The sequence below is a fragment of the Vanessa atalanta genome, chromosome 21 (assembly GCF_905147765.1).
Source record: "Vanessa atalanta chromosome 21, ilVanAtal1.2, whole genome shotgun sequence".
In the NCBI taxonomy this organism is placed as follows: Eukaryota; Metazoa; Arthropoda; class Insecta; order Lepidoptera; family Nymphalidae; genus Vanessa; species Vanessa atalanta.
In genome coordinates, this window is record NC_061891.1 from 6696561 (window position 1) to 6709761 (window position 13201).

Consider the following 13201-nt stretch of genomic DNA (forward strand, 5'->3'; position numbering starts at 1 on the left):
TTTAGAAGTGAATATTGCATCAAACTTGTTTCTAATTAATTTAAATAGATTATTATACAAAGCATTGGGGTTATCACTAAAAGATAAGTGTGGTAGATTAGCCAAAATATTACTTCTAAACTTCTCAATACGACTAGTGGTCAAAGGAACAAACATTATTTTTTCGGAATTGCTTATTTTTTTAACATGGAAGTTAAATAAAGCTTGTTGTCCACAATGATCTGAATTTAGTTTATTAATTATAATTTTATTTTGTGGAATATGGGTTGCAAATATGTTATCTATGCAAGTTGCTGTGGAATCTGTTATTCTAGTTGGTTCTAAGAACAGATTTACCAGATTATATGAACTTAACAATGATCTGAATCTAATACTTGTGGTTGTATTATGCAGTAAATTTATATTAAAATCTCCACATACAATAATTTCTTTATTAGATTCAGATAATTTCGATAAAACATTTTCCAGTACATTTTCAAACAATTCATATAATTCACTAGGGGGCCTGTATACGCATACAACAATGACACGCTCAAGCTCTGCACAGGCTATTTCTATAGTTTGCTCAATAGAAAGGCTCACAATATCTTTACGTTCCTTAAATTTAAAATTTTTACTCATAAGTATTAAAGAGCCACCGCGTATAGCTTTATTCCTACTGAACAAACTAGCCATCTGGTGCCCACTAAAGTTAAACATGACCTGATAATTCAGAAGCCAATGTTCGGTTAAACACATAATATCAATATCATTACAGGTTAAAAATAATTCAATTTCTAGGTCCTTCCCTAACATTCCTTGAATATTTTGGTGCACCAGGTTTACAATTTTATTATTATTGGCTTCTATGGAAACTATACTATTGGTGCCAGAGACTACCTCTATTGTCTTAGAATTTAATTTAAATTATTTGGAACATGTTCCAAAATATATGGTCTTGTGTTATACTGCTCAATAGAAGCAGTTGTCTGGTCAACCAAACAATTGGTTGATTTTGTAAGAATAAAAATAAAATATGTATATATCAGTCTACAATAAGGCAGTGTGGTGGAATAAGCTCCAAATGTAGAGAGCCAATGGAATAGGAAACCTCTGATTTAACCATTTTTAATAATACATCACTCCAACGATTATATATAAGATTTGTTTCTAGATCGGCGAACCGACGAACAAGGAATTGCGACTCATAACCAGCGCGTTTAACAAAGTAACGTTCAGAGGTAATTGTAAACACAGATCTTCAATTGTTCGTATTCCTATTAATTAAATATCAATGACTTCATGACGATGTGATTATTTTTTATCGTACCATGATTTGCAAACCATTATATTATAATTGTTTTCAATATTTGCTACATGAAGTTTTGCGAATATGTAAAAACAAATTCGTATTTGAATAATGATAAAACATATTCCATCGTGCGTTATATTGCTAACAATAATTATAATAAATTAACTAATTTCATTATAATTATTGTATTATTATTCAGCATATATAAATAAAACATATGTGTATAAAGCAAATATTTTTGCTTTATTTTTTAAAAAGCCACTATTTATTGTGACTGATTTCAGGTAGTTCATACCCCATCAAGCACCTACCTCTCAGTTCTTTACTACCCAATACCCAGCAGTATTTGACATATGAAGGTTCCACAACCCACCCGGGTTGCTGGGAGACAGCCGTATGGATTATATTTAATAAACCTATCTACATATCTAAGCAAGAGGTTAGTTTTATTGGATTCTTAATATGCTTGTTACAATAAATATTAGAATTTATTTACTTTAGGACAAATCCGTTCAAAAAAATTAGACTTCTTAAATTTTTATTTGTATATTCAATCTTGACCATTAATGTGATAAGCCCTATGATTAATATTTCATATACAATAGTGTATAATAGTGTCTCCTGCGAAACTTTGCGTTTATTCAAAAGATTTTTAGGAATATCGAAACCTATGAGAGGTTTTGTTTTGATTTAATTTCATTGTAAACTTCAAGTCGCATTATTTAAATGAAATTTTTAGTATACAGTTCAATTAGAGCTTGTCGATAACAATTTAATTAAATTTTGTATTGTTGTTTGTTTTCTCATTCTTTTTATACTCTAACCGGGTAGTAACTTTTTTCTGTTCTCTAAAATTAATTCTTTGTTAAATCGTAACAATTTAGTAAATTTCAATTAAGATACTTCTTTATTTCTCTGCACATCTACGGCTGGCCAAATTCTAAAATGAGACCATAACCGATTGTTTTATGTGCAGCTCCCATAATCACTATTTATATATATGATATTACAAGTAAACCAAGGGAAATTATGAAGAGCATATTATTTGTTTAGATGTACGCAATACGACGACTAATGCAAGGATCCCAGCTGACTCCAAAAGCGCCGCTCGGTAACAACGCAAGGCCGGTCCAGCCGCTTCACCACCGCACCGTTCGCACGAACATCAACTTCAACAAGCAAGGAATGCCGGTTTGTAGCTGTTATGATTACTTCCTCCTAACCGACATACATACATGGCAATTCAGTATAGCTTATCCGCTTATCGTTGAATAAAAATTGTGTTTGATAGAGACACAGATGGGTCTTGTGTCTCTCTCAATCTTCGAAACGAAATACACAAAGTATACACCTTCATACCACGACTAACAGCATATCTTCTTAACAGATTAACTTTAACACGGCTTTTTTTTTCATATATATTTCTATCCCCACATCTGTATGTATGTGCCTGATGGTAAGTGATCACCACCGACTATAGATATCAGCGCTTTAAGACATATTTACCAATCCTCACATCACCCATGCGACAATCTTGGGAACTAAGATAGTACGTCACTAATGCGTGTTGCTATACCGGTTTGCTCAACCTTCATCAAGCTGGAACACAACTATACTAAGTATTGCTGTCTGATGAGTGCGTTGTATGTACATACACACGTGATATGTAAACAATATGTACCCAGTTCGCTTTGTATATTTTATCTATAATTTGTATTTTGGATCTTAATGTACCTGAAAGTTTTTATTAAATATTTTAAATATCTAAATTCCTCAAACTAAACCTCATTCAATAACTGTCTTAAAAAATGAAATAAAATTTTTGCAATAATAAAAAAAAATTCTTTTAACTCGAATTGAGAATAAAAAATATTTTCATCAAACATAAATGTATGTAAAAATCTTTATCTTATGTATACATAATATTGTTGTAGCTGTTTAAATCATTTTGTATTATACGTAAATTTATCATTTTAAGTCGTAATCGTTCTCGTAAGTAAGATTAAATCAACTTTAACCGACTTCAAAAAAAGTATGAAGTTACAATGTGGATTTTTGTTGTTTGATACCCCATCTCTTAATAGGATAGGAATATTAGTTTTTGTTTGACAGAGTGCATATTACACAACCCGTTTAATCCCTTTTATGAGCTCGAATTGTATTTATATTGACAATTATGGATCGATATTCAAAACATGATTTAATCTAAATGACAACCAAAATATAAATTATATTGTTTTGTATATTTAACTAGGCTAGAACGCGTGCATCTTAACCGATGATTTCGGGTTCAAACCCAGGCAGGCACCACTGAAATTTCATGTGCTTAATTTGTGTTTATAATTCATCTCGTGCTCGGCGGTGAAGGAAAACATCGTGAGGAAACCTGCATGTGTCTAATTTCAACGAAATTCTGCCACATGTGTATTCCGCCAACCCGCATTGGAGCGGCGTGGTGGAATATGCTCCAAACCTTCTCCTCAAAGGGAGAGGAGGCCTTTATCCCAGCAGTGGGACATTTACGGGCTGCTAATGCTAAATATTTTGATTTTGTAAGTAAGTTTGAATCGTAATTTTACAAGATAATTTAAATGGAAAGTTACAAAACAGTCCGGAATGTGTAGTATACCGAGTAGAACGGTCAAGAAACTCAGAAGTTAATCTTTACCCCTAATTAAAACACATAAGAATGTTAATTAAATACAATCAATTATAAATCTCGCATGGAAATCAACGAACTCCACGCTTTCTTAACATATTATATTATTATTATTAATGAATATTTAATTCAGTAATAAAAATTCATTAATTAATATTTTATTATCATTGAATTTATTGTAATTAATAATAATTGAAGAATTTATAAATAAGTTAAGTCGAAATCTTGCGAGAAAAACTTGATAATAAAAAAAGATAAAATAATTTTCTTGTATATTTTTCTGATACCCTTTGTAGCGTATTCTGAAAGCACAGATCGGTAATGCTATAATGGATAATGCTCAAAGACGTATCAAGATTCAAGACTATCGTTATATCATTCATGTTGATTTATTTTTTATTAGACATAGAACAAGGAAGTAAATAATGTTAGATATATTTTTTCAAGGGCTACGCGTTAAATAAAATTTCATATTACTTATAAATTTTTAAAAAATAATATACAATAATATACAAAAATACACAATTTGTTACACATATAGGAGTCTGGATGTTAAACACGTCTGTCGAGTTTTGCTAGTAATAACATAAAATAAGTTGTTTTGTTCAGTAATCAGCTTATATTCAATGATTCAAATGTCTCAAGTTTGAATCTCTTTACGATTATGTTGTAAAATTCGCATAGTAGTTATAAATTTTAGAATTTTTAATTTGCCTTTAAAATTTTTAAATTATAATTTGTTAAAAATTCTATTCAGTTCACAATACTTGTTTTTTAATAAATATCTTGTATTTGTATTAACTTTCGTATATATTGAAATGCGAAGATCTGATTATAAATGATCACTTTCGACAAACATTGATCCCGATAGAAATATAAACAACTTTCAACACCGTGAATAAACTTGCAACTACATATGTAGTTACAAGTTTACCTAAGATAACTTTTGGACGGCGGTATAATTGATGAAGAGCTGGTAACCAAGACTGGTTTGAAGTAACGTAAAGTAGTTGTAGCGTTTTTACGTAAAAAAAATTGTCTGGTAAGGGTTGATTTCGTTATAAAAGATGGTCAATGAATAAATATACAGTTAATTTAAATAAGAACAGAGATTTGTTGTATATGTATGTGCCTGCGACTTCGTGCGCGTTTTTATTTAAGTTATTTGGACTTAATTCTAAAATAAAAGTAGCCTAAGTTACTCCTTATTACATCAGCTATCTGCCAGTGAAAGTCCCGTCAATATCGCTCCAGCCGTCCTAGAGATTAGTCGGAACAGACAGAAAGGCAGACAAAATTAAAATAAAATGTATTTTGGTGCACTCTTATAATCTAATCGGACGGCAAATCCGACACAACCGAAAAGAGTTCAGGCGCAGGATCAACGGCTTTACATGCTTTCCGAGGGACGGGAGTGTACAATCAATTTCCAGAGTCCAGGGAGAACTGTTACTGAAAAATTTTCACTAGAAAACCCAATATTTTTTTATCGGCCGGACTTGGGGTTTCAACTGAAAACCTCGGGATCTGTAGCCTTATACCTTGTTACTAGACCAACGAAATAGCCATTATGGATATATAATAATAGTAGCGAATGTAACGAGATAGATGTAGAGGCAGACGGCTTGGCGCTCTCTTTTATCCCGTCATGGCATGAGAGGTACTCTCTGCTGTTTGCCACAAAGAGTACTAAGAAATAAAAATCATTTTATTACTAAATTAAAAAAAAAACACAAAATATTAAAAAAGTATTTTCATTGCCTTTTAACGTTATAACATAACATAACATATTTATATTCCAAATCTTATTTCAAATTCCATTGCTATTAAGTCGAATACACAATACTAGTTCGTTTCCTTGTTTATAAGATTGATGGACCATAAAAACTTCTAACCTGTTATCAGCGTGTTGAACGAGTAGGTTCAAACCGAACCTCGCATTGTGTTTATTTGTGTTTAGTAACACCCATTCATTCAGTTCTAGATAACGTTGGGGTTTTGAGAAATTAAGTGGAACGCTACGGAAAGCTATCAGCTAAGGTGATATTTAATTTCCTCGTATATTATTTAAGTTTAGAGGATTATATTGTTTATCTATTTATGTAAATTTCTGTAATACATTTGCTTAAGATTAAAACGAGTTTTGTTAATCATTTGCTATTGCATTAAACACCGTTTGACTATCTTTATAACAGTTGGTACACTCATGAACTGCTTCATGGAGGTACTTCTTATATTGTCCTCTTCGTTATAACTCACTACTAGATGGCGCTGCAGTTTTTCAACCCGGTTATCAGGGCAATTTTTATATACATGTTACACATATAGGACAACGTCTGTCGAGTTTTGCTACTACTAACATAAAATAAGTTGTTTTGTTCAGTAATCAGCTTACGTTCACTGATTCAAATGTCTCAAGTTTGAATCTCTTTAAGTTTACATATAATGTGATCATAATGCCTAATGGACGTAGCGTACTATCTCACTCTACGGAAATATATACTCCTCCAGCAAAGTAATAGAGCCCCTACATCTATGCCCATAACGCGACGTTGCGATCCTCAACATACAGCCTGACGCAGGCACTCTTAATTAACAAATTAAAGATAAACCAAAGGCACGAGTGGCATTTTGGGTATGATGTAATCCTGACACCAACAACGTGTTACATATTATAGTGCACAAATGTGTGTACAAACGCAGTCTATTTCCAGTAAGTTACTTAGTTAGTTAGTTAGAGATTTTTTCTATAGAACCTAGTAAATTTAACTTTAATGCTAAGAATAAAGGAAAATAAATATTGGATATCTTTGTGCGATATAATATATTTTGCGTAGCTTATTGAAAACATTAACATTTATAAATCATTCATAAAAAATACGTGGGCGTCTCGGGGCGCCCAACAGAAGTGATAACTTAAACAAATCAAAGTTAAACTATGAAATATTGAAATTGTCTAACTTGAGAAAAGCTTAGCTTTATATTATTATGATAAGGTAGGGAAAGGTTATTACTTAATAAAATATTTTAATGTTTATAAAATATATTTTAACTCAGAGTGTACAAGAGATAGGAAAGCCAGACAGACTGGCGCCGTAACGCGTTACGTAACGAAGCGGTTTAGCCTCCCATAAGTTATCACTTCCAAAAAACACATGATTTATTTAATGATTTTTTTCAACCGTGTTCGGTGACCGGTTGATGCTCATTTATACAAGTAGTTTTATTATATCGTCTCTTGACAAATAATTATATTTTTCATTGTATTGTCCTTTGTAATGTATCTCACGACACAGTGTCTTAAAGATTTTCCCGCAGGTCTTTGTTACCATTTTCTAATTAGCGTTTGCAGGATAAAAGGCCTTCGTGCTAATTACTTTAATACTAACTTTAATTCATAATGCGTTGTAGTATCTCATTATCTTTCAACTTCTTTCACCTTTGCCTTTATTACGATTTCCACGTAGATTTATTTTATAGTTTGTTTTTGAATTTAATCTTTTTACCGGTTTGATATTTAGTGTCATTTTCTTGGGGCTCATTTACTTGAGAGCTTTGTGCAAGCCCGTCTGGGTAGGTACCAATCACTCATCAGATATTCTATCGCCAAATAACAGTGCTCAGTATTTTTGTGTTCCGGTTTGAAAGGTGAGTGAGCCAGTGTAACTACAGGCACAAGGGACATCTTAGTTCCCAAGGTTGATGGCGCATTGACGATGTAAGGAATGGTACAGCGCCGTATTATATGGGCCGTGGCCCATATGCTCGTCCGCCAACCTATGACAGAATTATTTTTTTTTCGGTCTTGTTATCTAATTGTGAAAGTTTGTGAAGATAGTGAATCTATTTTGGCATATAACCTTGTGTATGCCAAAACAGATGCATATAATATGACCCAAGCAATTGGGTAGAATATCTTGGAAATATTAGCCGAGATGGCCCAGTGGTTAGAACGCGTGCATCTTAACCGATGATTTCGGGTTCAAACCCAGGCAGGCACCACTGAAATTTCATGTGCTTAATTTGTGTTTATAATTCATCTCGTGCTCGGCGGTGAAGGAAAACATCGTGAGGAAACCTGCATGTGTCTAATTTCAACGAAATTCAGCCACATGTGTATTCCGCCAACCCGCATTGGAGCAGCGTGGTGGAATATGCTCCAAACCTTCTCCTCAAAGGGAGAGGAGGCCTTTATCCCAGCAGTGGGACATTTACGGGCTGCTTATGTTCTTGGAAATGGTTACTGTAAACAAAATCGGTTTCGAGGAGCAGACTTATGAGAGATGACATAAGAATTTTGTGATGAATCGGAAAGCTTGACATGGATTTTGGACTTAAAGAATAATTTTGTCTTTAAATTGTCGTAGGGAAGGCATTTATGAAAAAATAATTAAATATATTAAAAAATAGAGTATTATCTCATTGTATGACTATGACATAGATATTTTAACACTAACTTTATTTTAAATTGAACACCAGCCGTATTCTTATGTAAGTACTCCAACATAAATTAGAATAAAATGATATTATAAACTAAATTAAAATTTTGTAATAATACAAAATACATAGACAAATTTCTTTAGAGTGTATCAAATTGCTTTTAATGTTGTCTTTTGTGTAAATTGCTAGCGTCTCAGGCTTAGTTCCTTCGTTGTTAGTCACGACACAAAATATAATTTGGGAGACTCAATTAATTAACTTAACACGGCGCTCTGCGGCTTCTACCTACCATTGCGCTAGACACAGTGAGTACTATATAAATTCTTCTACACTTACAAGATTGTTATGCATTTGAAACCGAATTAATAAAATATAATTGATAATAATAATATTTTTATTATTGTTTTTCGTTATATTTGACGGCTTGATAATATTTTTAAAGAATAATAGCAATTTTTATTTCCAAGACTGTCTGGTATAGTACCATCCATTTAAAAATATGTAGTGGGTATTGTTTTCCGGTTTTACAGTACAGGCACAAGGTTGGTGGTAATTGGTGATGTAAGGAACGCCAATGTCTATGGACAGCAGTGACCACTGCCAATCAGCTGTTTAAATTGCCGTCCGCCTCCCTGTATTATAAAAAAATTATATAGTATTCATATTTTTTTATCAATCATATTTTCTAGCTTATGTTAATATTATCGACAAAAGCCTAAGAGTGTTTAACTATCATTTTTCTAAATTCTTGTACATGTATTCAGTGACCCACAATGGAAGTTTTAGTAAGGCAACATAGTGTAATAATGGAGCGACCTTTTACAGAAGAGGAGAACGTTTGTCCAGCATTGGAACAAACGGACAAAGATAAACCTTTTTTCGTACAACTTACCAACATTTTTCTTTTACAGGTTTCAAGCAATTGTCCCGACATGTATCGCAACATGCACTATACAGGTATTTAAAAAACACTGTGTTATATATTTTAGAGAACCTATACCATGCACGTTCATTATTAGCATGAATTTATACACTATTAGTTTTAACGAGCTGGAATGTTAAATGTACAATACACGAGAATGTGGAATGATTTTTATGGCATTTTAATGTTTCACTTGTGCACGATATTAAGATGAAAAATTTAACAACAGTTTATCCACCGATAATGATTTTTGCAAGAGTTTCTATAACTTTTCTTACTTTATAAGTAAATATTACATAATACCACACACACATGAGTCGTAACATCTTGAGATTAAATCAGCGAATATCCTGAATTCGCTCTAGCCTATTATCCTGGTGGTGAAGTATTCTGTTCGATCGTCAGCTACGACTTAAGGGGATTATTGTTATTATTTTTATATTTGGTTTCTCCACAGACATGTTTGTCTGTGCCTTTGGTGTATCTATTTTCAGTTTGAGTTCCTACGTATTTTCTTACTAGACATAACAATTTCAATATATTATTATTATTATTTTATCGATATATGGTATTCATAAACAATTAAAATGTCCGTCTGCAAAGAAGTCTTAGATTTGTGACGGACATTGGGAATGAATTGTAACTTTTAAGTTTCATTGATATTGCATGGTGGAACTCCTTGCTCGTTTCTTAATCATTACGTACATACATACAATATACACCACTCATATATATTTAGTGTTTTATCTTCTAGTAGTAATTATTTTCTATAATAACCATGTGTTAAATAACTTTCACTTTCAGCACGTTATTCCCGCAAAGCACGTTCGAAAAAAAGCCTTGCATGCAAACGAAAGGGTGCACCAAAGAGAGCATGTCACAAAAAATAGGTATCTTTAAGTCCGTTCAAATTATTTCGCGCCTTTTTTTACTAAGCAGTTCGCACCGGTGAGCTCTTGGGGCTGGATAAAATGCAACAATACATAATCTTTACTTACATACAAGCTAAATTTTTGCATGATTTTACACTAAGGAAGTACAAGCTTATGTATTAACGGTGTGCCCAAAGTACGTAATCACTTTTGCAGATATTTGTGAACAGCGGTCTGTGTAAGTATAGTATATCATATGTGTGTAGTAGAACCTTTTTAGCAATTATATTTGTAATAAGTAGGAAAAAAAATGTTGCCATTATTTGCAAGTTCAATGCAAGGATATGTAATGTGAATGCTTTTTTATGTGAATGGTTATCTATAGTCTATTCCAATCGAAGAAGGAATAAAGATGAACAAACCTTAGATTCACGTATGCCACGCGATTCGCGCATAGCTCAGCTATAATGTGCACTACTAATAGTTCTTCATTGATATATCTGTATTTATAATACAGCACTATTCCACTGAACTACTTAAATCCATTTTAATTTTATTTCCGAAAAAACTTCCCCTTAAAATTCCACTAACATTTTCATCGACATTTCAACATCTCGTGAATATCATAGATAATTCACACTCTCGACCAATGATATCGCGTCCGTTCGATGTCAGATGTTGTTTATTTGGTTTTTGTCCTCTTGTTTTTGGAAAAGACTATATACGTGTATATCACCCGGTAAAAACATTTAATTAAAATTAAATTACGTAATGGCATTTGTGAAATCGCTCGTTGTAGCGATATTTAATTCCATGAAATATAATTTTGTAGCAGTAATGTGCGATCCGTTTTCATAAATACTGAAACAGGTTTACGAAATTAACACTTTAAAAACACTGGTATCATTACTCAGAATTAAAGCATGTTTTGAAATTATAAATTAATCCGAATACCATTGTTATACGTATTATAATTTCGTGTGAAATTATTGTTTAAAAAATTTAATATCGCCCGTGAACGTTGATGTTTTCACAAATTAGTTTCGGCTGTCAAAATATTATTAATCACGATGGAATATTTTCCCGCGTTTCAGAATTATGCAATTAATATGAACGATGTTTCAAAGATAACATTGAAATTTTTATCCGCCTGTGTTAGAGCTGTATGCAATGTACGATGTATATATATCGATAATAACTACCATTATTATCGTCGCTGTGCTGCAGTTATTGACACCCGCCTTTAGAACGACACTGATATATTCCAAATTTGAATGAATTTAACCTCAAATATAATTATTGACAAATATATGTATATAATTCTTAGGATGATTTGATAATTCAAATTTTAACCTAAATTCAAAAACCCTTGGGATATCGAATTGAAAAAGACCAATGTTAAAATTTAGTTGTTTAACAACAATTTCGAAACTCGAAGCCTTGTCTTGACCATCCGTAACAAATCAGTGGCACAGGTCATTGTAAAGCAGGCGGTATCATCTTGGCACCTATGGTATGTTAAAAACATTCCAGGGTTAAGACTGACGAGTCCATATAGAGTCAGAGTTGAAATATAGTCACCATTGTCCACCTGCAAATATAACGTATAGAACTGTTAAGTACGTGTCTGTGTGATTGTTATCATGTATGTCTGTTTGTGTTTGTAAATTATAAGTCTTATCACCTTTTCACTCGTATTATAAATTAAGCCAATTGTCAATTATTATGATGTAAAAATATGTACAAGATTTCAAAGATAACATTATGATACACATTTTCTTTATTAACTGTGATATTTAAACATTTTCAAATATTCGATAATGTATATAGTCATTGATGTACAAGTAAGCTAAAATAAAGTGAAAACTTTAAAGATGCGCAAAGCGGCAGAACTGCTTCATTTTTAAATACTTATCATAATATTTTATTGTAAAAAATTGCAATCACAAAACTCAATCGAAGTTTGTCGAATATTTATTTCGAAACTATAAATTTGAAATACCATGTTTTGTAAAATATTAAATCGTTAACATATTAAAATATGTGGTTTTTTTAAATCGATTTTAGTACTTTTCAATAAATATATAATTATGTAGCTATTAGCATTAATTAGTTGCCATTTCGGCTACCAGGTGGCTTATTATATTCTGTTAGATTGGACATAAGATATGTTATTTTGCGCTTCGAATATTTATATTTATTTTCACTGTTTTACTCCAATATTTATTTTTATTCTATCCACAGCAACTCAGTGGCCAAGAGAACACAGTATGCGGTATAGAAGTGCGGAAGACTTGGCGATGCTCTCATTGAACTAACTAAACCACTTGGTCTCTTGAGTCAGAATAATCCAAGACCGATGATCCAAAAATCCTTTAAAAATGTATTCATTCCATTAATTTTAAATTTATATAAAAAAAAACTTTTAAGAGAATTATATTATTTCTAAACGATTGTTACATTTATGAAATGATATGTGTTCTAAATTTAAATTTATTTTTATCTAACCTATGATCTATATCTATTGATTTAAAATGTTACAAGAACATTATTTTGTAGAGTTTAATAAAATGTTTCGACTGTAATAATACGCAGTAGAGAACGCTTTTGAGTAGTTGTAAAACGTCAATTGTATAGACAATATCTCCACTAATATTATAAACAAATTGACATATTATTTATGAAAAAAAAAAACAATTACAATAGACAAATGTTGTCATAGTAAAAAAAGCTTATAAATAATCTAATAAAATCTTCGCTAAAATTACTTGTAAATGTTATATATAATGTGAATGTATATACATGTAATATATAGTTAAAAAAATATCGTAATTCGTCCACAAATTGGAATGTATTTAACGCAAATAAATTTAGCCCTTAAATGAATCGCTTAAGAGTTTATTTCGAGTAACAAAATACATGTAGTTTAGACGTTGACGCAAGAAATCTCAATGGAAAATTAGTTTAAACGGATAGTATACGTAAAATTATTATATAGTGTAGTTTTTCAACATTTA

The 13201-nt window shown here is 31.6% G+C and overlaps 1 protein-coding gene across 2 annotated transcripts in view; it reads left to right on the forward strand.

The window, feature by feature from the left end:
• The window catches only part of LOC125072441 (carbonic anhydrase-related protein 10), a 65057-nt gene extending 52173 nt beyond the window's left edge, over window positions 1–12884 (forward strand). Inside the window, exons 7-12 of one of the 2 annotated variants that reach the window (XM_047683070.1) lie at window positions 1154–1220; window positions 1576–1730; window positions 2345–2482; window positions 9302–9347; window positions 10117–10202; window positions 12429–12884. In XM_047683070.1, the coding sequence (XP_047539026.1) occupies window positions 1154–1220; window positions 1576–1730; window positions 2345–2482; window positions 9302–9347; window positions 10117–10202 (492 nt within the window). In that variant the 3' untranslated portion in view covers window positions 12429–12884. The remainder of the gene's footprint in view (window positions 1–1153; window positions 1221–1575; window positions 1731–2344; window positions 2483–9301; window positions 9348–10116; window positions 10203–12428) is intronic. The other variant, XM_047683072.1, reaches the window with a different exon arrangement.
• The last annotated feature ends 317 nt before the right edge of the window (window positions 12885–13201 follow it).